This window comes from Coturnix japonica, chromosome Z (assembly GCF_054131305.1).
Source record: "Coturnix japonica strain WE chromosome Z, WE-NBRP24, whole genome shotgun sequence".
NCBI lineage: Eukaryota > Metazoa > Chordata > Aves > Galliformes > Phasianidae > Coturnix > Coturnix japonica.
The window spans coordinates 21773723-21798533 of NC_140702.1; the positions used below are offsets into that span (position 1 = coordinate 21773723).

A 24811-nucleotide genomic window follows, 5' to 3' on the forward strand; every position below is an offset into this window, starting at 1 on the left:
GGTGTTGGGGGCGGCCCGCAGCCAGGCCCTGAGCGGTGAACAAACCTGAGACGGTCAGCACAGCACTCTTGAGTGTTTTGTTTAAATAAGAGAGAACGTTTATTAACTCTTAGACATCGTTAGTACAGGATAAATGGCTGAACGGATCCTCCGGTTACCTGACTGCTTCGCCCCTCCTGGCTCAGGGAGATACCGTAGTACACTCCGCCACAGCTACAGGTTTGTTTGCCGAAGAACCAGCTCAAATGTATCCCCAGGGTCATCCAGGCCGCGGGCCTGAATCTAACAAGGCTCGTTTTCTAAGCACAGAGCCGATTAGGTGAAGCTACAAGTCGTGTCTGAGACAAAAAACATGAAGTATCCCCAGTAAGCATCGAGAAGGCAGAAAAGCGTTAATAGTCTCATAAACCTGCACCAGCGTTTCACTGATAACAACATCAACCTCGGTTTCGTTGTTTCCTTTTTGGAAATAATAATTGTTAGAATAATTGTAAATAATTCTAACAGTTAGCAGACCTTGGTGCGTGGAACCTTGGTACAAAATCACACGCACCCCCAGTACATAAATAGATTTTAAGGACCCAATATAAAAAATACAATACTAAATCTGTTCATGAAAACTCACACTTAATACATTTGTCCTCCCTGAAAATAAAGGAGGCTACCAAGAGATAAGAAAAGCAGAAGGAAGCAGAAAAGAGAGTGCAGAGTGCCTGTTTTATTGCCGCGTGTAGATCACTTCAAGGGTAATCTGGCTTTTATTAATCCTTGAAAGGTCAGATTGCATCAGGACTTTTGAACGCCCAATACAAGAAAGAAAGATCAGTACTTATAAAAATAGCATCTGTTTCAGTAAGACAAATCCTTACAAATTCAAGAATTAAATCAGTTTTCCTACAAAAAGTAATTCAGAAGCATACGGTCCTGAAGCACCAGGACGTCACCTACAACGCTGTTGTAAACTTAACCGCAGTCTTTCTTTATTTAAAATAGGTTTAGTGAGGGAAGGGGACGTACTGCTGAGTGACAGAGAAGAACCAAGGAACGCTGCCACTTTAGGAAGGAGGAGAGGAAAACCTCAGATTTATCCCAAAGGAATCTGTGAGGGCTCCTCCAGTAAGGAGGAGCTGTCCTGCTGAGATGGCATCAGAAAAGCCAAGGCACAGGTGGAACTTAACCTGCCAAGGGACGTGAAAAATAACAAGAGATTTTAGAGTGCATTGCTCGGGAGACAGCGGCGAAGGAGAGTGTTCCCTCTGACAGTTTAGGTGGGAGAACTAAATTCAAGAAACACGGAGAAGGCTGACTCCGACTCCACTGCCAGTCAGGCTTTCCATGTCTGTTATGTCCCTGAACATCTAGGCTGAGGCTGGGTGAGCAAAATCCAATGTAAGAGCAGTGCAAGACGACCTGGGGCACTGCAGGCCAGGTGGGTCTGCACCTGGAAAGACCAAGAAGCAGATCTTCCTGGAACAAGTGTTAAGGCACGTGCAAAACAAGCAGGTGATCTGAGGCAGCCAGCACAGCATCTTTTAGAGCAGATTCTGCCTAACCAATTTGTCGGCATTCTGTGATACAGTGACTACATCTGTGGAACAAGGAAGGGCAACCAATGTCATCTGCCTGGATTTCTGCGAGGCTTCTGATATTGTCCCCCGCCACATCCTTCTCTCTGGACTGATATGGGTTTTGAAGGGTGGAATATATGATGGCCAGGAAGATGTGGTCAATGAATCTACATCCAAGCAGAGGCAGGTAATGAGCAGCATCCCCAGGGGTCTGCCTTGGGACTGGTGCTCCTCGGCCTCTTCATCAATAAGAAAGATGGTTGCATTGAGTGCACCCTCAGCAAATCGAGCAGTACAGCTGATGGAACAGAAGGAAGGGATGCCATCCTGATGGACCTGGACAGGCTTGAGAAGCAGGCCCACAGAAATCGAATGAGGTTTGGAGAAAGCAAGTTATCTCACTGCTTCTTCATAAGAGAAGTGCTCCAGCCCGCCCTCTGATCACATCTGTGGCCTTCCACTGGACCCAGCTCCAACAGCTCTACATCTTTTTGTGTAGGGGGCCCCAAGCCTGGATGCAGTATTTCCAGAGAAGGCTCTGGGGAGGTCTCATGGCATCCTTCCAGTACTTACAAGGAGCTTAACATTCACACAGTCTGATAGCGATGGGACAAGGTGGAAGCGCTAAACTAAAAGAGATTTAGGTTAGATGTTAAGAAGAAATTGTTTACTTAGAGGGTGCTCAGACCCTGGCACAGCTGCCCAGAGAAGCTGTGGTGCCCCATCCCTCAAGATGCTTAAGGCCAGGTTGGGTGGGGTCCTGGGCAGCCTCATTTAGTGGGAGGCAGCCTGCCCACAGCATGGGGATTGGAACTAGGTGATATTTAAGGCCCCTTCCACCCTAAATCATTCTATGATTCCTTGTGCTGATCAAAACAAGTGTCAAGAGGCATCCACCTGTGTTTATACTGATGCATGAAGCATGCAGTTGGCTACCTAAGACCTCATGTTAGAACCTCAAACAGCGAGAAAGTTCTTTGCACATGGAAAGCACATGCTTCAGGCTGAGATTAGATCTGACTGCATCAATGTCTTTAATACTTATCTGAGTACTTAGGAGGCAAGATAGCATGGCTGGAAGTTACACTACACAATGTAAACACTACAGTAGTGTACAGAGGTAAGCAACTGCCTTCTTCTGCAACTGTATTAAGTGTAAAGTTTCTGAACGTTAGAGAACATTACAAACTACACTTGTTTCTGGGGTAAAGGAGCAAATGGAAATCAGGTTCTTGTTTTGTTTCAATTCAGTTTGAAAATCCATTAAAATCAGAACAGTTTTAGCAAATCTGATCTTTAGTGTTTGATGCACTAAGCTTTGGTGTTCAGAGCTAGTTGAACCAGTATATTGCCAGAAACTGGTCTCAAAACAAATGTTCCATAAGGAAAAATATTAATTCCATTTTCAGCGGCAAGCTTGCGGGATCTGACATCCCACCATGGATCACAGGAATCAGAGCTTTGTCCAATTCATTCAGGTACTTCTGTGGAAAAAGGTGACCCCCAGATCCTGCCAAGTACTCAACCTGGAATGGAAACACATTGACATTTCTGCTATTAACAAGTGTGCAGTATCTTAGTAAATTAGTATTTCACCTTGCATCACACAGTCAGAAAATAACACAAATACCAGAAACTGGGTAGGTTTCCACGTCAATTAGCTGAACTATTATGACTGTCACTGAATCTCTAGGTTTACCAGACCACATATCCTCTGTGTCTCACACTGCTTGAGACTTCTGTCAAAATCATCTGATTGTATTCTATCACCACTATTAATTTCAAAATATATTGTTGAAAAATAATTTAAACGAGTATTTACAGCTTCTCTTAAAGATAAGGAAGCTTTACAGTGTACTTCTTCAGACAAGTGCATTGCAGCCCCAGAGTTCTGGCAGTCTTTGTAGGAGCATCACATACTAGATGGAGCAAAGCAAAGCTGTCTGCAGCCGTAGAAATGCTGGAGCAAATGTCTTAGCAATATCAGGAGCTAAAGCAGGAGAAAACTACATCACAAAAAGCATCAGAAAATTAGCTCTATGATTCCTTTTACTAACTCACTCTAGAGACAAACAAGTGCCAAAGAGTCTGAACCAGACAAAACTTACAGCAAACAGCTGCTACAGCATAGGGAGAAACTGAAGAGAATTATTTTGTGAATGTCATTAAGACAGCTCCTAAATGAAATTTCATCCTCAGTCTGGATCTGGGGTAGGACAAAAACTAGGAACATTCAGAAAGAGATCTAAAGGTCTTCATAGGCAAGGCTTCAGAACTGAAGTATGTACAACACAAACTGAAAGATTACCATATCTGAGTCGACCGAAACTCTCAGGCCTATCTTATTCATCCCATTCTTCTTCAAGGTTTTAAGGTGTGGGCAAAGAGCAGTGCTGCAGGCAGCAGCAATGTCTTTAGCAAACTGGAGATGAACAGGACTGGGTAGTTCATGGTCCTTTAGGAAATAATACACCTGAAATTACAGAAACAAAAGGGATATTCAGCAGTCTGGTCATATGAAAAGTAAAAAAAAAAAAATTAAAAAAAATAAGTTATACATTTTTCAGTTAACACAGAACAAAGTGAGCTACCAATGCTTGTTTGCTGGCATAGCATTCCTAGCATTTCACTTGTTCAATCAAAATAAAGTAGCTGTAGGAATACCTAGATTACATACTCACAGAGTTAACCGTGCTAACAGACTTACAGCATTTATTCTTTTTCAGAGGAAAATAATGTTAAGTGTATAAACTTATCACAGAATTACAGACCAGTCTGCACGCTGGTATGGCTATGCATAGTTTTGTTTCCTTAACAGAAACATTTAGCCCTCTTGTTTTAGCTTGCTGCTGCTACTTACAATAGTTAACTACTGTAACTACTGTAAGTAGTAGCAGTAAAAGAAGTTCAAGTACAAAGTAATCTACAAACCTCGGTACACTTCAAAACTTTTCCTTTTCTTTCAAATTCTCTGGCGTGTGGTATTTTTTCACTCCAAGTTCCTTCCATTGATTTTCCATCTACTGGGCTTAAAATTCTGTGGAAGATAATAGTATAGTCAATAATTACAGTAACATTTTGTTTCATACATGTTGTCCCATTTTAAAGCATAATCTTTAGTCATCTTTAAAAGCTGTTTAACAGCTCTGTAACAAAATAATACTGGATTTGCATCATAATAACATAGAAGCTACAAAAAACAGTGGCTAATAAAAACCTTACCTTATGGGTTTGTGAAACTGAAGCTGCCAAAGTTAAAGCCTCTCTTTGTTCCAATCAGTCAAAAAGCCACCACCAAAACAAACAAACAAACAAAAACAGCCAGCATACCAAGACAACCCTGCCACCTGAGAACGAGCCTGGTTAACATGAGGCAAGTTTTGAGTTAATGATGTGTAATTAAAGTTCCAAGTTGTTCATGTAACCGTTCAAATCATAAGCAATAAGGATATTATTTTTAATTTCTTTTAAATTAAATGATGGTATTCCAAGCAGTGAGTGGCAAAGAGCTGTACTGTGCACTTCCAAGCTCTCAACCCCAAAGGCCTAAAGGGATAAACTGCATCCTTAAATTGGTTAGTGATTTGACTGATACAGACTTTCAAAGGAACCTCACAAATTCTTCCTGTCAGCTTCCTAAGCAGGGAAAATGGTATTGATTTTGGCAAATACTGCAAGTGAAACTGTTCTGCTAGTGACATCTACAGGAGAGCAGGCAGCTTACTGTGCTACTCCCTGACAGGTCTTAGCAGCAAATTACATGATTAAAAATGCCTTAGATTGATTAATTGAAATAAAAAGCAGGTATTTGAAAGTGAGGAACTTGAGAAATATATGCTTTGCTAATATATTTACCCTTTGTTTGTTTTTTCTTCACCTTCCACCCAGCAAATATCTACGTATTCTTTTAGTCCTTCTCCATCTGCTTTGCCACAAGTTATTTTGAAGTCCTTCTTGTCTCTTAGTGCTTGACGTAGGCTTTCCATTGTCTCTGGTGTTATTTGGACCATTAATCCATCTAAAAGAAAATCATTAAGAAGAAAATCCTCACTTGTCTACAGGTAGAGAAACATCATGTTATAGCAGTCTCGGCTTAAATATTAGTGCGATTAGCCCTCTTCTGCAGCAAGTCCTGACTTGGACTCCATACTCAAGTACAGCATTAAATGCCCCATGGCAGGAGTCAGGAGTAAGCCTTTGTAGTCAACAGAGCTAAGACTAGTAACCTAGACAAATGTTGAGTTTCTGACATATATGTGTCAATGTATGTATTTCATCAATACAGCAATGAACGTACTTCTAGATAATGGCAGCTATGAAGGAAATGTTTGCATAGACTAATGTGATGAGTTAAGACTTATGTAATAAAAGCAACAGATAAACTAGCATGCATTTTTATACAGCACAATTTGTTTGTGATAGGTCTTCAAGTTAAAAAGTCCTGAAAGAGTTTTGCTTCAAGTGGAACAAAGATCCCACACAAGGCTAATTTTTATTTTTAAAGCCCTCTGCAGAACACACAGTACAATCCTTACCTTCAACTATACTGGATTTAGCTAGAAATCCTGAAGATGCCTTTAAGGCTCCATTAAATACCACAAAACTTGCACCTGTAACTAGAAGAAGTAGAATCATATTACTCAAATTTCACATTGCCAACATTTGACTTTTTTCAATTAAAAAAGTATTTTAATGTTTTAATTATTTAAAAAAAAAAAACAAAAAACAAAATGGGGCAGAAGAGGTATTACTATGCTGAAAGTGATTGTGCAAATCACTTGGTCACAAGTTGGTAGAAGAAACACTAGGCTGTAGCAAAAAAAGACCACTCTTCTCACTTTATGAGCACACACGGTATTTCTCTAAGATACTGAAAGGTGGGTAACAGGTACACTGAAAGGGCCCAATATGCAGAAAGGAGACAGTTAAGAGAACAGTGTTGTGGTGTATCGATTTTTTAAAACATAAAACATATATGCCACACAACTTTAAATCAAAGTTATTTACAAAAGATACACCTGAAGCTTAGATTGTTAATAGTGAAACTAAAGCTGAACTAAACTGAAAGGTCATATGGGACTTTAAACAGCCTTGACTAGAGGGAGGCATCCCTGCCCATGGCAAGGAGGTCAGAACTAGATGCTCTTTAAAGGTATCTTCCATCCCAAACCATTCCACACTTCTGGGACTTTTGCTCTACAAATGCAATTGTTCCCCATAAGCACACTACACAGCTTACCTTTCCTAGGACGTTCATTAGTACTGTTTGCTTGTGTATGATAGAGGCCTTGCTTATTCTGCACACACACGAAGTGAGAATCTGCTTCAGTATTAAAACTAGCTCCAATGCTAATTACATGGTCATTAGAGGAGTTTATCACCTTCATCACCTGCCAATGTAAGATTTGTTATTAAACCAACACACCTCATTCTGTAGTGCTCAATTTAAATATAAGACATTGAAAAATCTAGTAGGATTATATATATAAATAAAGATGGAAGCAGTCTGGAATAGTTGAACTTACTTGATTATATTTCCTCAAAGGTATTTTAATACAGCTTCTACCCATTTCCACATGAACAAATAGGTTGTCTATGGTATGCAAAGTATATTGATAGTTTCGAAGGTCCTGCAATAGACAAAGATAATATGCTAAGATGTTAGCAGACATTTATTTACATACATTTTAGAATAAATCTTGAAAACTGAGCACTTTACATCCATCTCCAGGCTTCTTATAAGTCATTAGGAGTAGCTAAAGACTTGATGATCCCTTTCCTCCTCAGCTGTGATCTGCTGGAAAAGCACCTTAATGGATATATTAACAAACCTGACACATTCATGAAGTGGCTGTACTATTTAACAGTGGCTTACTTCAACTATGGCTACTTTATGCACACTGGGATCTTGTTATGTTTTAGACAGTGTGAAATACTTCAACAGAAGGAACTGACAAGGTCACTTGGTTTGTTCAGCTTAGAGAAAAGGAGATGGAGGGGAGACTTCTCTGCTGTCTGTAACTCAGTGGAGAGGGGTGGAAAGGGAGGTGCTGATCTCTCTGATGACCGCTGACAAGTTCAGAAAGGATACTAGGGAAAGTTGGTCACCAACAGGGCGGTTAGGCCCTGGAATGGGTTTCTCAGGGCAGTGGGTATAGCCCCAAGACTGCTGCTGTTCAGCACAATACTCTCAAGCATATGGTTTAATTCTTAGCTTCATGTGGAGCCAGGAGTTAAGACCTGACAACTCTTATCAGTCCCTTCCAGCTCAGGGTATTTTGTTCTATGATTCTGCATTCTCTTGAGTACCTGAAGTACTGCTTCAGTCTCGCACTGTTCATTACACCTCCTTCTGACAGAGGTTACCATCCATCAGCCACTTCTGCAGAATTTCCACACACTGTTCTATTCTGGAAGAATGATGACAGATGTAAAATGGCTCCATTTGCCTTTCCTGCACAACTTAAGAAAGGCTGGGAAGGCTCTTAGCAGCCACTGAACCAGGAAATCAGTATTTTCCTCAGTCAGCTCGGCTGTAGCAGGAGTTATTTATGAGCAGGTCTCACTGCACTGCAAGTTTCAGTTCAAATGGCATGATTTGATGGTATAAAGGATATCATCACAGATGTGCCTTGCCTTCACCATTTACCACCACATCAGTCACTTCTGCAGTGCTAGATTTTATCATCTTTAACTGAGTTTGCCCACATGTAGTTTAACAGATTCTTGATAAACCTCTTGTTAAACAATGTAACGAGGATTTTTTGCAGCCATTCTACAATGACTGAAAACTCTTGCTATATCAGAAGAGGTAATCTTGCAGGGGAGCAAAGTGCCTGTTTTGAGCCTAAAGGCACAATTCAGACTAAAAAACCGAATGGATATACCACATCAGAGACCAAGGCCAATCCATCTCAACACACTGCAGCAGCAAGAAGTGCACACTGATTTTTCACCCTACCTCTTGGGTGCCTGTCTGTCTTTTCAAGGCTGTTCTTCTAGATCTTATTTATGTGTAGCTTAGGCACTTCCTGAATAATACAAAGGCTTAAGCCAATTAAGCAAGTCTCCCTCATACTGTCCTCCCTTCCACCCTCAAGTCCTTCCTCTGACTTCATATTGGCACTGTCCCATCACTAGTGAGGAAGGAAGCAGGCTCACAGAATTGAGATTTAAGATTACTCCATCAAGAAAAACTTGCTAGCTAGCTGAGTGAGAAGAGTGCCAAAGATTGCTGTTTCCTCTATGCTGTAATGGTTTCCAGATTTGAGAGGGTTTCGTGATCACTTAAGTATGTGCACTTTTCTCTACGGTATTTCTAACACTTTTGCTTACAGCATTAAGGATAAAATCTATGCAAGTGTTTGAAGAGAAAGGTTACTGCTCCGGAATAGAAGCTTACTAGAAGTTCATATAAAATTATTTGAGAAACAAAGGAAAAAGTTCTTGTCTTGAAATAGAGTCTTTGTATGACACAGATTGGTTTATCACATCAAAGGTAAGTTCACACGGCAATGTAATTAACGTTACAATTAGAAAATCTATCTGCATATCAAGTTTGTTTTTCAAATTTAACAAAATACCATGTTTAAGATGAGATTTTTTGCATAAAAGCAGTATTTGACAGAGAAACTGCAACTGAATGGCAACTGTTACAAGGTTCAGAGTAAGTTCCAAAGTTCTTCTCATTATTTAAAACTATTTCTTATCACCAGAAACTGTGCTATAACCAGTACAATGTTGAAGACTGCACTAGGCTTATGAGACAAGTCTTTGGCAGTAGGAGAGTTGCTAGGAGAGCACAGCTCAGAAACTACACCATGTCAGATCAGATCCAGCTCCAGTCAGCTCCAAAATGGACCCACTGCAGGCCAGATCTGAGCCCTAAGCAATGCAAGAAGAATCCAGTGGAGGAGCACGGTTAAGAAATGACCAGAAATGCAGCCAAAGGTGGAGCCCATGATGAAACAAGTCAGCTCTGAAGAAAACGTTAGTTCTTTAACTTTGCCAAAAGCAATTCAGCTTCAAAGAATCTGAGGATATTTTACACAATCTGGATTACAACAGGAAGTGAAATGAATATAATAATTACTCACAACAAGTAGATTCATAATTGTGTGTCCTATTTCTCCAAAGAGTGGCTTTCGATGTCTGAAACTTACTACAGGAGTTGGATATACTGGAATAGAGGAAATAAAAAAGTCACACTTATAAGTAAGTTTTACATTTATAAGTATTTATTTTCAGTTGTAGACCAAGTTTCTTAATTTCAATAGCTGAACGTTCAAGGAATCTAGAGCCACTGTGATTCTTACTTGCTGACAGCACCTTAGCCCACTGCATGGTTTCCTCACCCACAGTTAAATCCTACTACAATATCTATACAGAGTCACTCCCCAAGCAGCAGAAATCTTGTGGCAGAGACCTGCTGCTTCTTTCACTATGACTGACCAGCTACATTTCTTGCAAAAGATGAGCTCATTCAGCCTTTGTGTCACCAGCTGTGACAGGGACTGCAAGGTTCAATACTTTCTTAAATGCAAGTACTATACAGGTAACATCATTTTTATATATATGAAGTACCACTTAGCATTAACAAGAATGAAGTGAATGAAGTGGTTCTTATGAAGTAATAAGCTTCTAATTGCTCTACATCCCATGGCTGGAGTAGAAAACATGCAGATGGAAATTAGTGAAAGCAATGAGATCAGGAGACCAACACACCATCACATGAAATCATTCGAAAGTAAAACAAACAGGGCAGCAAAGTCAAGATTACGAGATCAGTCCAAGAAAGTGCATGGTTAGTACAAAAATGACAATAAAATTGATAAGGGAAAAGTATGACAAAGAAGCTGCCAGGCAGAAGACTGGACAGCAGAACTCCACTACTCACTAAAATCCACAAACAACTGAATGATACATTTTTATAGACCTGATGCTTCTGAAATGGTAGTCTTAATTTACCAAAAGCCCATTCAGTGTCAGAAAGTTGTGCATGACGTTTTTGAAAATCATTCCACTTAAGTAACATCTGCATGTTGCACCCTTTCAAAACTCCTGGTCTCCAAATAACAAGGGGCTATAACAGGAATACAAGTAACAGGAAACCAAACTGTACCTATGCCTCTAAATTAGTGCCTGTGCTTTTCAAAAAAGGCACAGAAGCAACTTTAGAAGGTATTTAGGACAGCTTCTACTTTCAGGTCTTGTGCAAGCGAGCTTTATCTGCTCTTGAAGGCAACGGTGATTTGTAAAAATACTTTCCTCCAGTGAGTCTGGAGCACAGTGAGCGAAGATCTAATTGGGGGAGCAGAAAGTGGTCATGTAAAGCAGCACAGAGACTGCTGAATGTGATTCCCACGTGGAGGCCTCCGCACTGCACAACCGGTGCTATATACCTTACGTACTTTTCCCTACACCTCACTCTGAGAGAATGACTCCCACATTTTTCAATACTGAGATTTCAAATGTGCTAACTGGTACATTATCCTTTTAAGTAACTAAGACATCTATCCATTTAATGAAACACTAATATTTTATTCAGGTAATCCATTTCTGGTTACATTTTTGTTTTTTTTTTTCAAAATTGGCAACTAGGCTGGAAAACATCCCTTCAAAACACTCCCTAGTCACAGCAGAAGTAAAACAACTTATTTTTTTAAGTGTCAGACTTGGTTTTTAGGCTTACCTGCCTTCAGCTAACATGAGAAAGAGCCAGGTAAGTGTTGCAGAATACTGTAAATTCACAGGTGTATCAACAAGACGGTTCTCACATACGAAACTTCAACCTTATGCAAGGGTAATATAAAATACTGCAAACATGGCTTTGCATATTTTGTTTTACCACTGAAGTTATATTTCTCAAAGGAAGTTTTATATCTATACAGCTATTTGAAGTACTAAAACTTACCCCCATATTCTGCTCCCAGTCTCAACATTAAACGGATTGGAAAAACTTTTGCCCAGGGTATTTCCAGCTTATGGATTAGAATGCCACAAAGAAAAGGGTTATCTGGTAGCATTAAATCATCAAGTTTCTGGTAAGTTGGTGAAACAAACAGGAAGCCTCCATGGTCTTCGTTACCAAGAAAACTTTCACTGAACGTAACATTTTCCATGTTTCTTATTGACTTTCCTGTTGAAAAAGGGTCAAAAAGCATTTGTGCATCTTAAAAAATAACATGCTATTGTGAAGAAAACTACTACCACCATCCCTTCACTACAGGCTTATACTTTATGATTAGCAAGTCTGTTCACCTCGTATCTTCCTGAAAGTCTGGGACACATCTAACCCCACAGAAGTACTCTACAGAGTTACTTATTATCTGGATGAACTTGAATATGAAAGTAGACTTCTTTTTTTCCCCCAAAAATATCAAAAACCCCAAAGTATATGATGTTCTGGCATACATCAGTTGATGAACTTCAATTAACAGACCTCACATTTATATATTTATGTGTAATGCATTTCTATCAGTGAAATCCCAGATGCCCTAAGCCATCAATACAACGACTTACGCACATAATCTACAAGGCCATATACATTTTCTTTCTATTGTTTATTTAGAAACAAAGGCTAAACACTGAAAAGTTTTTCAACCAGATCAGATACCTATTAGTGCATAAAAAACACATAAACTTCCAACTTTGAAGACAAGTAAGAAAATATCATACCATGTCAGACATGATTACATACCTTTTACTGCATCCTTATAGACATCAATAAATAATTTGAATATTTCATTAGGAAAAGTCTTCTCATCTGGCAAACACTGCAACAGAATGACAATTTCTGCCTGCCCCAAGCCATGCAGCCCATTTGTTGAGAAGTACCAGCATTTTTCTGAAGAATCTTCAATTAAAAAGACAGAGACCACAGTGATACTGTTCTTTACAATCAGCAAAATTGATCTAATGGAAAAGAAAACATGCACTACTTACAAGATATTAAGCTGACATTCACAAGCAAGTTCGCATTTAGGATAAAAGTTAATGGACTGGCACCTCCTTTCTCAAGAAGCAAGGCAACCTGCTGGTGAGACAGATGTTCTTCCACTAGAGGATCTAAAGAAATTAATATCTGATTTAGTTCAACATGCCAGCCAACTACCTAAAGTAAAAAAATCTGATGACAGTATACAAAAGACTGTCCTTTCCTATCTTGAAAAGTTGTTAATTATTCTCAAACTTAGAACAACTGTGGATCAACCAGGTATTCAGTAGCTTACCAGAAGATTCAAAGGCCATACAAAAATAAAGCAGTAATTCAGAATAAAGGCATGATCTGGGGCTGCAATTTATTTGGTAGTTACTCATATATTGTCTATGTTGTTTCTTCAATTGACATACTGCTACTGTTAGTTACATTGAAAACAACCACTGCTATAATGGGTTTAAGTGATTGTTATTTTCATAATATACTCTTATTTTAATAACTCATGCTTAATTAATGAACATTCCAATGTGCAGCAGAGGTCAGATGTTAAAATTGCAGTACCGTACTAAATTCACTCTTAGAAATCCTGTACCTGGTGATGCCATACTGACAAATGTTTACCTTTTCCTTTTTCACCCATGGCAAGCAGAAGTGGTGGCAGTTTATCACCATCTGGAAGAAGGCTGACATCTTTCCGAACACAATTTTCAACACCACAAAGTGCTCTATAACTTGAAGGACTAACAGGCACATCACTTTTAGTCCAATCTACTAAATTAGCATTAGTCTTCTCAGATTCCAGGGCAGAAGAACACTCTTTAGTGTCTGGAGTCAGAGATTTATCACTATCAATCATCTCACTCTGGCTGGAAATGGTCTGCTGTGCATCCTCTGAGGGAACAGAAGGACATAATCCCTCTGTTCTTGCGGAAACATCCATTCCTTCTTTTGGTTTTGAATTTACATCAGTTGGTATGTCATCTTCCTCTGCATTTGTAGCCTACGAGAATAACGAAGAACAATATCTAGTCTCAAACAAAGTGTAACTTCCATGATAGCATTCTAAATTAAAGAAAAATGACTAAGAAATTTACGATGTTGATAAGAAATGAATTATTTATTCAAGAAGTGACTCAGCAAATCTACTGTGGATTTTGCACCTCCTTCCCCCTCTCCCCATTCTTAAAGGTCAAATTAGTCCTCATTTAAGGTAAAGATGAATCACTATTATATTTCTTCATAATATAAAATTCTCAGAGCGCTGCAGATCAGTCATTTTACCATACAGTCAGATTTAACACAATAAACAATAAAGCAAGTATCCCTTGAGCCAATACAATTAGTATTACTGTTTCTTCACCTGGAAACAACAGCATTCTACAGTCCAAGTCACTTTTGGTTTGGTGTCAAACCTACACTGCTCCCTCAGTGAAATACATATGAGTACTCAGAGTATAGTCATTATGAAATGGACTATCATAAAAACAAAAGAGAACCACAGAATCACCAAGGTTGGAAAAGACCTACAAGATCACCCAGTCCAACCATCCACCAATCATCACTAGTTCTCACTAACCCATGTCCCTCATAGTCCAAACGTTCCTTGAACACCCCCAGTGACTCCACCACCTCCCTGGGCAGCCCGTTCCACTGCCTGAGCACTCTTTCAGAGAAGTAGTCCTTTCTAACATCCAGCCTGAACCTCCCCTGGCAAAGCTTGAAGGCATTCCCTCTAGTCCCATCACCAGTTGCACAAGAGGCCAACCCCCAGCTCACTACATCCTCCCTTCAGGCAGTTACAGAGAGCAATGAGGTGTCTCCCCTGAGCCTCCTCTTCTCCAAGCTGAACATTCCCAGCTCCTTCAGCCTCTCCTCATAAGGCCTGTGCTCCAGACCCCTCACCAGCTTTGTAGCTCTTCTCTGAACACACTCCAGGGTCTCAAAGTCTTTCTTACTCATGAACGAAGGCTGATTACATGACAATACAACACACAACTGTTGATAAACTCCACATACTGGTAGGATGGATCTGGTCTGATTACTAGCTTTACAGATTGTTTCTTAAAACTCTTGAACACTGTCATGACTTGGGACAGTGTTTCAGAACTATGTCTTATTTTAACAAAAGCTCCAGATAAAGAATATCTCCAAACTTTTCCACAGCTAACTTATATTACTCTGTTCAACTTCTCTTGTCAAGTACAGCTAGCTTAACACTATGAATATTATGTTTTTCTAAAATGTTGATTCCCTTATTAGTTCAATACCTGCTCACATTAGAAGTGGTAAACTAATTTTGCTGCACCCTATAACACAGTATTGTACAACATGAAGCAACTTCTTGTAGGACCAACTTGGGAAATATGTAGAATTGTATCAAGCCACTCAAAGGAAAACAAGCGTACTAACAACAAATGGCTGAAGACACCTTCGTAACAGTAGTTATTCAAAGTCTTTACAGAAGAATCTTGATTTTGAGTATTTTCTGCTACACCATTTTTTAGGTTCGTGTATGTCCTAATCAAGAGGGAGCAAAGTTATTTCAGCAGAATTCATGTGTCTACACACAATTCTTAATTCATACCATATGCTGCTCTGGCACATCAGGGTGTACTGTGTCCTGGGATGACTTCTTTGCTCCAGAGGAAAGCTTTGTTGTATACGCCACTTCTCCAGTTGGCAAAATACCATCTGCAAACCAAACTCTCTTCTGTTCTTTGGGGCACAGCTCTAGGACAGGTTGAGAAAAAAAACATTGACTTTTTATTATTTTACTGTCCTAACAACAAAAACTGATACAAATTCAGAGGCCCTTCTCCCATCCATTACATAGAGAATTTGTTAACTGAAACCAAGCATAGGTAGACAGCTTGACTCCAGCCACAATCCTATCCGGTAAATACATGGAAAAAACAGTTCATCATAGCAGAGGAAGCTGTTACGCTATATTGTATCACGCTACCTATCAAAACTCCTTTGTCAGCCATCCCTTTGTTGTAAGATATGAATAAAATGCTTACCACAACAAGAAGATGAAACACTAAAAAACATAGCTAATCCCAATTATTTTTCATTGATTGAAGTCAGATATTTAGTAGCAGTGGAACAAAGACTGCTTAATGGCTAATCATTTACCTTTACAGAGAATGAACTCCTACTGCTTCTTATCTCTTCCCCCCAAAAAAGTACTTTTGTTTACTGTAAAACTGGCCATCACAATGTATGACAGATCTCCTGAGCAATATAACTAATTACGAAAGTAATACCTGAATTGAACAAAGAAATTACAGTATAAACATAGAAAAAAAGAGTACCTCCATTTATAAAACACGGATGCAAGACAGATGTTGTCAAGCTCATACACGGAATCTGAACTCAGAACTACCAGCAAGTTTCTTGAGCCACAATTCACAGAACTTCTGTTCAATAGTATATCTACTATATATCCACAACACAAAAAACAACTCTTCCAAGCAGATCTTGAAAAAGTCTCAGTTAAATTATACTGTGTTAAACATACCCTCATTATCAGATTGCTTAAGTGCTGAAGTGGGTAATGGTGAGGAAATTAAGGGACAGCTGGTATACAGGCTTCCTGCAAAGATGGAACAGAAGAATTCTCAGAGAAGACACTGGAATTAGGGACAGGACCTGTTGGACTCATCATCCTTTCAAATACCTGTGCTAAACTGAAAAAATAAAACATTGTTTACTTTAAATGTTTAAGTGTTTAAAAAAAAAAGTAATTTTAGTGTGCAGTGCAGTACTGACAGTTTTGTGGTGTTTTTTTGTTGTTTTTTTTTGCAAAAGCAGCACATAATTTAGGGAGCTAGTTGTGTAAACTGAATGCTCAAACTACTGCACAGAAGAAAAACCTAACTTTATTGATTTTCAGTCTGCCCTTAAACATGTAGAAGGCTACTGCTGTAGGGCGGAAAACTCTTTTCTTCAACTCCTGCCACAGATGACCCAATTGAAGCATGGAAGCTTCCCATAAAACACGAAAATTAAAGATACTAGCTGCAAATATTATTTTTTTACTACAGTTACTCAAAAAGATCCAAACCTCTTTTACCTTTATTAATATCATCGTAGCAGCGAGTACAGACTCTTGCTTCCTTCTCCATGTACTGTAGTTTGCACTTTCGTTTGCAACAACCACCACAAAAAACCTGAACAAGGAGGAGATTTAAATAAGTATTACAAGCAAAGTCCCGATATTTCCTGAGTTAGGTTCCTATTATATTATTTCATTTAATTAAAATAATGAAGCATACATCACAGAATCACAGAATTGTAGGGGTTGGAAGGGACCTCTAGAGATCATCGAGTCCAACCCCCCTGCCAAAGCAGGCTCCCCCTAACATAAAATATTCTCAGAGATGTGGAGAATGAAGAGAAGCATTAGCACATTTATCTTATAACACATTCCTGTGCTGAGAGAAGGGAAATTACCAGAAATAAAAAGGGTTTTATTAAGGTCAAAAGATACATGGCTTGGTCCGAAGTCTGCTTTTTGAGCTCTTAAGTCCTGTTCTTAAGCTCTTGAGTCCTGTTTCCCAGGACTGCATGCAATCTATCCATGCTAATGATTTTTGGAAAAGGCTACATCCTATCAGTTTTCTGAAACACTCAGGAACACTATGCTGCAGCACAGCTCTGTAGCAGTAACTAGGGTAACACTATGGGCACCATGTGACATCATTCTACTCTTAACAAAAGATAAACTTGTCATTTATTAGAGGAACCCTTACGATCTGCAGAACTTGAGCGGAGAAGCCTACCATGTCATGCTAACATTTGTGACCCTAGGGAAATTCACTTTTTTTTTTTTTCGATTCTTAGATTTATGATTAAGGTAAAACAATATTCCAAGAGATTCTTGGCTTTGATTAACAAGCCTAAGTATCTTTTTTTAAAAGCTGATACTGTATTGTGTTTACAAAAGTATTTTATTAAATCCTCAGCAGTCTAGAGAATATTTATCTAGTAAAGAAGGAACATTTTAGTTTGATATGCTAAAAAAGGAAAGAATAGACTGTTTATTTATTGGCTGTTTATCCAAGGGATACATGTGGAATAGGAATGGAGATTGTTTCAGACACAGAAAACATACAACTGTGATCTGTAACTTCTTCTTTTCAACTACTCAGCACAGTCTAAAATTTGTCAGGCGTTTCTGTTGGACCAAAGCATTTCTTAAAAGTCTACAAAGCCAGCCTTCCACACACGGTGAGAAATGCTCGTATTTATTCAGCTATGAACTCGCCTCCTCCCAGTTCACTCTGAGATACAGGCAGGAGAAAGAATAGCCCATAAAACTTCCTGCTGTGGGCAGATCTAGTTATGTAAGGGCAGACGCCCACAGATTAGATAGGTTTTTTGTTTTTAAGATCATAGGTGGAAGCAGCTGGTATGTAATTCCACAATGATTAACAGACTCTTCCAAGAAATCGGTATATATATTTAATTCTAGGCACTCTTCAATTTAATATTCAGGCCTATATCATACATCTTTCATGCAAGATGTGTATGATGGTATCTCAAAATCTTCAGGAAAAATAAGGAAGGAAATATGTACAAAATGAAGAGCAGCAACAAGGGAGACAAATGATAACTAATGATATTAAAATGCTTATCTGGAATGATAAAAAGAATTCTAAATCACACCAGTTCATTCTCGAATTAACCTCTACCTCTGCTAGTCTTGTAGCTGCTTTACAGTAAAAAACAGAATGATGTGAACAAGTACTAAACCCCAGAGATGAAACTCATCTGTTCTATTGCCTTAATGCCATCTTTGAAGATAACTACTGCCATGTCTCATTAGGATTCAGGGCATGGCTGGAACCAGCTATTCTTGTATCAGCAGGAGCCATTCTTGACCCATTTGTCTCACAGCAGTTAATATCCACACTGCACTGAGGCATTCTACTCTGAGATTTGAAGCTTACTCTTGGACAACTATCCAAACCAGGGCTCAGTGCTTCCCAAACAATTTACCAACACTGTCTTAGGAATTACACTGGCTAGAGTAGTCTCAACTGTGCCAGAAAACAAAACAACAACAAAACAAAAACACTGACAACAAAAAAAAACAAAACAACACACCAGTTGCTTTCTTGTAACTCCTTTCAGAACAGCATCTGAAGAACATGAAAACTGCTTTGAAAGACATGAGCAGAATATACATCCTGTCTAGTTTAAAGGAGATCTGGGGATGTGGAAAAGCACCTTCTCAACCTGAACCATACCTCTACAACGTCAATCACAGAACTCCACATCTGTTTTTTGCATGTTCCCACAAATACCTGGTGCTTTTCTTGCAAGGTGGATTGGCAAGTTTTCAAGCTCTCACTTTCAGCTATGTAAAGATTCCAGAGGTAATACTAGCCTTTACAAAAAATATCTTTCAAAACCTTGGTCTGACAGAAGTCTTCCACTCCTAACCAAAGTTAGATGGAAGCAAAGGTGCAGTCTGTTACTCCTAATTATCTCGAGGAAAACAAAGTGGATTAAGAGGAAAACAGCTAAAGAAGAAACAGAACAACAGAAGAAAAATAAAAGCTATTATGACTGAACTCCTGTAAGTGGGAAAAGCCATGTTAAAAGTCACATTTCATCAGTGCAAGACAATAAAATAAACATTTCAGTTGCTTCCATATTAATGTCATATCCATAACGATTAACACTTCCAGTGCCCTCAATAAAGGCATCACCTTGATCTTAATGCACAAGAAGCATGAGGTGAAAACAAAATAATGACAGACAGTGCAACAGAGTGATGTCTATGAAAGTGAGTCTACTAAGCAACAAAGGTAAACCTAGTTGGGCTACAACGAGAAAATGCACCACATCAGGAAGCAAACAAATAAATGGAGATGAGAATCTGACTGTGTGTGCTGCAGATGGGTGACAGAGCGGGCATTATTGCTACCTTACACATTCCTCCAGCACAGAAGCCAGAATTACCAAGTTCTGACACGTTCACTGATAATAATAAATCTGTAAGACTACATAAAATTAAACAATTCTAGGACAGTTCAGAGAGGACAATCATGAATTTGTCTGTTCCTCCTCAACCTGGCAGTAAGCACTGCAACTCAACATGGGTCCATGAGAGAAGCAGACTTTGTTTTTTTAAGACAAGTAGCAAAACAGTAAGCTACTGCACATTCAGAAAAAAAAATAATCTGTGCAGGGCACACTGTCCCTAAATCAGAGTAAATTTGCTTACAGTAACAAAAGGACCCCTCACCAACAACTTACTTTTCCACACGCACGACAGTGGTGTCGTCTTTTTGTAAACGTGAACTTCACTTGGCAGTTCATGCAGTTGGGTGCCTCTGAATCAGGAACCCACAATGGTTGTTTCTGCAGAAGAGCTGCAGGTGTTTTAGGTGATTCTACACTTTGACACGTCTGATTTTTTCCTGCTTCAGTGCCACTTTCCCCAGCAGGCTCAGAATTTTCATCACAAGTAATGCTGTTCCTCGAGGAGGGAGCTTCTGGAGTAACTGCTCTCTCAAGCACATGCGTTTGATTCAGCTGTCTCTGACCAACAGCTCCTTGTGTACTGTCACACAACAGCTTTGGTCTTGCACCTTCAGTAGGAAGCTTTGAAACTTGTGCCTCACTATCATGCTCAGTCACATTTTGAACAAGAAACGCACTGTCCTCTGCTGGGGGTTTCAACTTACGGGCATTAAGGGAGACTTCAACATTACTACTAATGCTAGTTATATCCTCCAGTTTTGTCTGAGCATGTTCCTCAGTAACCTTTGTGAAATGCAGGTTCTCGTCTCTCAAATTCACTTCTGTGTCAGCTGCCATTAAGTTATTACTATTGCTTAAAGAATTCAAAGAACTGGACAGATGACTTTGCCCATATAAGAATTCATCAAGCTCTGCATCAGTTACAAGAGTATTGCTCTCCTCAACAGTAAAGTCATCCACAGTTTGGCTAATACTTTCATTGTAGTAACAGTCTATATCAACACCATATGGCTCAGCTTCATATTCCATAAAAGGAGAAGCAATAGTTTTGATTTGATCAGAATCACTATCATCAGTTACATTCTCAGTATTAAATGTCTCTCCATCTACTTTTTCTACAATGGTTTGGTTGATTTTAGATAAATATCCTTCCTGTTCATGTAAGTCAGTGTCTTTGCAGGATTCATAATCAGAGAGATCAGTTGCTAAACTGTCACTAATCACCTCTGCTGCTATTTCATTCTGAGGCAGAGAATTAACTTTTTCTTCTGTTACAACTGAGGAACCACACTGAGATACAGGAAGTGGTGGAAGATGTGGCAGGGACATCTGGACATCCTCGACTGATACACATAAAGCACTGTTTAGTACTTCAGTGCCAGCAACTTCTTCACTACCTTCATTCTCTTCCTTAATTTTCTCTTCTAGTTCTACTTCAGTGCCTGCTTGACAGCTGGAGCCTTCTAAAGCATGACTTTCAGGTAATGTGCCATGGTTTTCGTCCAACTGATGTCTATGTAGCAAATCAGAAGGCAAGGGTTCCATTTTACACTGATCTTCTGAGGTTACACTTTCTGCAGCACTTCTTCCAGGTATCTCTTTGCTCACTGGAGAGCACACGCTTTCATCTTGAGGCTCAGAAGGCAATTTTTCACATGCTGTCTCATCTTTGGGATCGCACACATTTGAATTCTGTAATGTTTCAGAGACACATGCAGTATTAGGGTGAGCAATTTGTTCAAGATGATTAAAAATTTCAATACAGGACTGTATCTTTAAAGTGAAGTGATAATCACACAGATCTGAAACCTCTGCTTTAGCAAAAACATCTGACTTGGAAGCTAAATGATTACTCTCTTCTGTCTTAAGAGGTCCTGAATGTGGAGCACTGAGTTCCCATCATTCTGCTCTGTACATGAAACAACTCCGCAACCCAATGAAAATACACAATCAGGGAGAGGTATGCAATATTTGTCAAAGCCACTCTAACAGTCTTCACTACAGTGAGAGTCACCTGGCTGCAATTTTTGAGTACCTACATTAGCAACATCTGAACAGATCAAGTTACTTACATCATGAACTAGATCACACATAGGTAAGCTACTTCCCAGGTCTGAACCCTGACTTCCTTCTGTGGAAGCACTGCTCACATTGGTCAAAATATCAGGCCCAGAAACACTCCTCTCATTTAGTGATGAGCAATTCAGAATCCCTTCATTTGGTCTGGTGTGGCTGGCTTGAGAGATTTCTTCTGACGCAGTACAACCGTTAGCATCCTCCTGTAGTTTTTGTGTTGGGTACATGCATTGCAAGAAGTCCAAATCCACAGGAAGAGAACAGTGTTTTGAATCACATGGATTTTGTGGAGCTCTGGAGAGGTCACATTCATCTATTTTAAGCAAAAATTAAAAAAAAAAAAAAAAAAAAGGGATAAAAAGCAAAGTTTATAAGACTTAACTGCTTCTTTGGTTCATGTCCTCAAATTTCATCTATTCACTACCATAAGCTTTAACTTAGCGTTTATTACTTTCAAATTCCTCACAACAGTCACTTGACCAATATTACCATGCTGTAGCAGAAGGCAGCACTGGTACTAACCTGTATTCAGTTCAAGCTCATCCAGTAGTTTGTCTAGGTCACAGACTGCAGCTCTAAAGTAGGTATCCATTCTAGCTAAGTTCTAGTCTGGCTTTAGGCCTCTCAAACCTAAAAAGAAAAATGCAGCGATTCACTTCTATTTTGCTATTCACAAAGTTAAAACTGTCTCAATTATTAGACAATAACTTTCAAGAAGTATTTTAAATAACATTTTGTCTGTAAAATAAAATGTTATACAGATTATTGCAATCAATCAGACTCCAAGTACGTCATGCTCAATGACTTGTCTTTAAATTTTAAATTTAAAGTTTAAATCTTAAATTTTCCTTCAAAGTGAAGTAAAAAAAAACAGTCAAGCACAGTAAAAATAGTTCATCTCTACCCTACTCAGTACACAAAACCCATTAACCTTCTATGAAACCTGCAAAAAAGCATTAAGGAAAAAAAAAGTCTAATTTTAGATACCTGGCAACTCACATGAAAGCAATTTGCAGTGCACAGTCTGTATCATAAAACATCTTTTGTTTGTTTAATGAAGACTTCCAGTCTCCAGATGTTATGCCTTCTTGACCAGTTTGAGGAGCTTCCTAACCCTACATCTTTTTCATGTCTGAATATCCATAACATGCAATTACTTGTCACATAATCAAGACGTTACCTACCTTACCTGAAAGTAACCCAAAGGGACTCAGATCTCTTTAGTCTTGTGTCTGGAAACCAGACTTCTAAAGGTCAGCCTAGTTTCCCTGCTACTCAAGGAGATGCTAAAACAGCTTATAAATTATTAAAAGAAAATAAACTGTAGATCTCATCCTTACAGCACAAGTTCTTGGACAATACCAATGGTCAAAAGTTACCAATAGAGACTATCTAAGGTACAAATACTGAATTTATGAGAGAACGTGTTTAAGAAATGCATAATGCCTCTGCAGGGTTTTCTTACACATCCTTACCATTCAGGTACAACTTCTGTTACAACTAATGGAGTAGCACCCAGGACTAAAAGAAGCAGCTAAAGACCATTCACCACTCCCCAGTCCCCCTCTCCCCAGGTCTTTGTGTTGGCAGCCACTCCTCTTGCCTTATCCCACAAAAAGTTAAACCAAATTGCTAAAGGGACAGACAGTCATGCACTTTTATTGTTTTTATTTATTTCAAGAACAGATCTACAAAGTGAAAGGCACTAGCTTGGCACAATGTCCCAACAAGGACTTGTAAATCCTTCTGCTTCACTCTTAGTTGTACACAAAACACCAACTTACATCCCTGTAAATTAAGCTTCCAACTTACAGTAATGCCAAACATATTAAAATTCACAATAATTTAAAAGCAAACAACAACAACAAAAAAACTAGCCATCAATGAAAAAGATGTCTACCGGCAATAAAGAAGACATAAAAGGCCACCTCTGAAATGACTTTTACTTATTTACCTGGAGGACATCTGAAGCTTTTACAAATAATCCTCTGATATTTCATAAAATATACCAGGAAGAGGCAAGTAATAATTTCAACTATTTTTTACCCCGATCTTTAAAAGACTTCTGGATTATGCATGACATTTTTCATTCTTACCAAAAAATGGATTTTGCATTTCTCATGCATGCACTATTTGATTATAACACTACATAGCTAAGCAGAAGACAATTTTGGCCCAATGGTTTCTGTCAAACACAGAATAGAACTGAGTGTACAGAAGAACTCAAGTTTTATGCCAACATTAATTACATCAGAGTGTAAGGCACATATAATTCCCAGAGGAAGCTCAGAAATGTACCATGATAAATGCCTCATCCTAAGGCAATAATATCATATTTACATAATTTCACGTATTAATAAAATGGATGGAACCATAAAATGGTTCCATCTGAGGTAATAAAGTATTCTGAACTGCTGAAATAACTTGATGATGACTATACTATTCCTCTTATTTAGCTAGCCTTTCCTGAAGATTTTCATCTCTTCAAGAAGGGTCTCGAACACTCTCTTCCCCTCCCCCATCTCCCCAAAACGACAAGCAGTAATCCCTTCTTATCCAACTCTTATCTTTCTGTTCTCAATCCTTTTGTACCTATTAACATCATTAGACTAAAATCCTGCTTGTTTGATATAGTGCTTCAGGAATGAGACCATCTTACATTTCTGGCTCAGCTATAATTTCCTACAGCCAATCCCAGCATTAACATTAAAAAAGAGTGAATTGGAAGCCACGAAGTTCTGTTGATACAGTTTTGCTAAATGTCTGTTTGCTTCCTTGAGGAAAAACAACCTTTTGAAGCTGTTTGTTTCAACAAATTGCACTTACTCTGAATACAACTTAGAGTTTCAAGAATTCCACTTCTAACAACCTGAAGCTAGCAGCAGCATCACCTTATTTTTAAAAAATACAAAGGAATTTCTGTTAAAGTCCCACCCGTACCTAAAAGCATCAAGAAAACAAGTGGCTATGGCAGAATTTTTATATGGACAGGGAAAGAGCATGAGCACACAGGAAGGAGACTACTGGGTGTGGAAGCAGTGACTGCAGTTGTTTACACAGACAGACCTTTGCACTGCAGCTTTTAGAGGAACTGCTCCACAAACAACTGGCCCTTTTAACATTCCTTACATCATGAGAGTTTTGATTTGTTCAGTTTTGATTTGCCCAGTCACAAAGCAGGAAGCAATAACAACTTTTTTTTTTTACACTCCTTTTTAAACTTTATCCATAG

At 38.9% G+C, this 24811-nt stretch overlaps 1 protein-coding gene across 11 annotated transcripts in view; it reads right to left on the bottom strand.

The window, feature by feature from the left end:
• Positions 1-75: 75 nt before the first annotated feature.
• Positions 76-24811, bottom strand: part of ZFYVE16 (zinc finger FYVE-type containing 16) — a 29338-nt gene continuing 4602 nt past the window's right edge. For 7 of the 11 annotated variants that reach the window (XM_085529678.1, XM_085529672.1, XM_085529673.1 and 4 more), the window contains 18 exons: positions 22102-22209; positions 21576-21892; positions 19777-21195; positions 16583-16679; positions 16028-16102; positions 15092-15237; positions 13129-13507; positions 12513-12635; positions 12268-12423; positions 11482-11706; positions 9665-9747; positions 7094-7198; positions 6808-6958; positions 6104-6184; positions 5424-5586; positions 4500-4605; positions 3877-4041; positions 76-3094 (listed from right to left, as the gene is read on the bottom strand). In XM_085529678.1, the coding sequence (XP_085385804.1) occupies positions 2933-3094; positions 3877-4041; positions 4500-4605; positions 5424-5586; positions 6104-6184; positions 6808-6958; positions 7094-7198; positions 9665-9747; positions 11482-11706; positions 12268-12423; positions 12513-12635; positions 13129-13507; positions 15092-15237; positions 16028-16102; positions 16583-16679; positions 19777-21195; positions 21576-21892; positions 22102-22171 (4023 nt within the window). In that variant the 5' untranslated portion in view covers positions 22172-22209 and the 3' untranslated portion in view covers positions 76-2932. The remainder of the gene's footprint in view (positions 3095-3876; positions 4042-4499; positions 4606-5423; positions 5587-6103; positions 6185-6807; positions 6959-7093; positions 7199-9664; positions 9748-11481; positions 11707-12267; positions 12424-12512; positions 12636-13128; positions 13508-15091; positions 15238-16027; positions 16103-16582; positions 16680-19776; positions 21196-21575; positions 21893-22101; positions 22210-24811) is intronic. The other 4 variants (XM_085529679.1, XM_085529680.1, XM_085529681.1 and 1 more) reach the window with 1 other exon arrangement.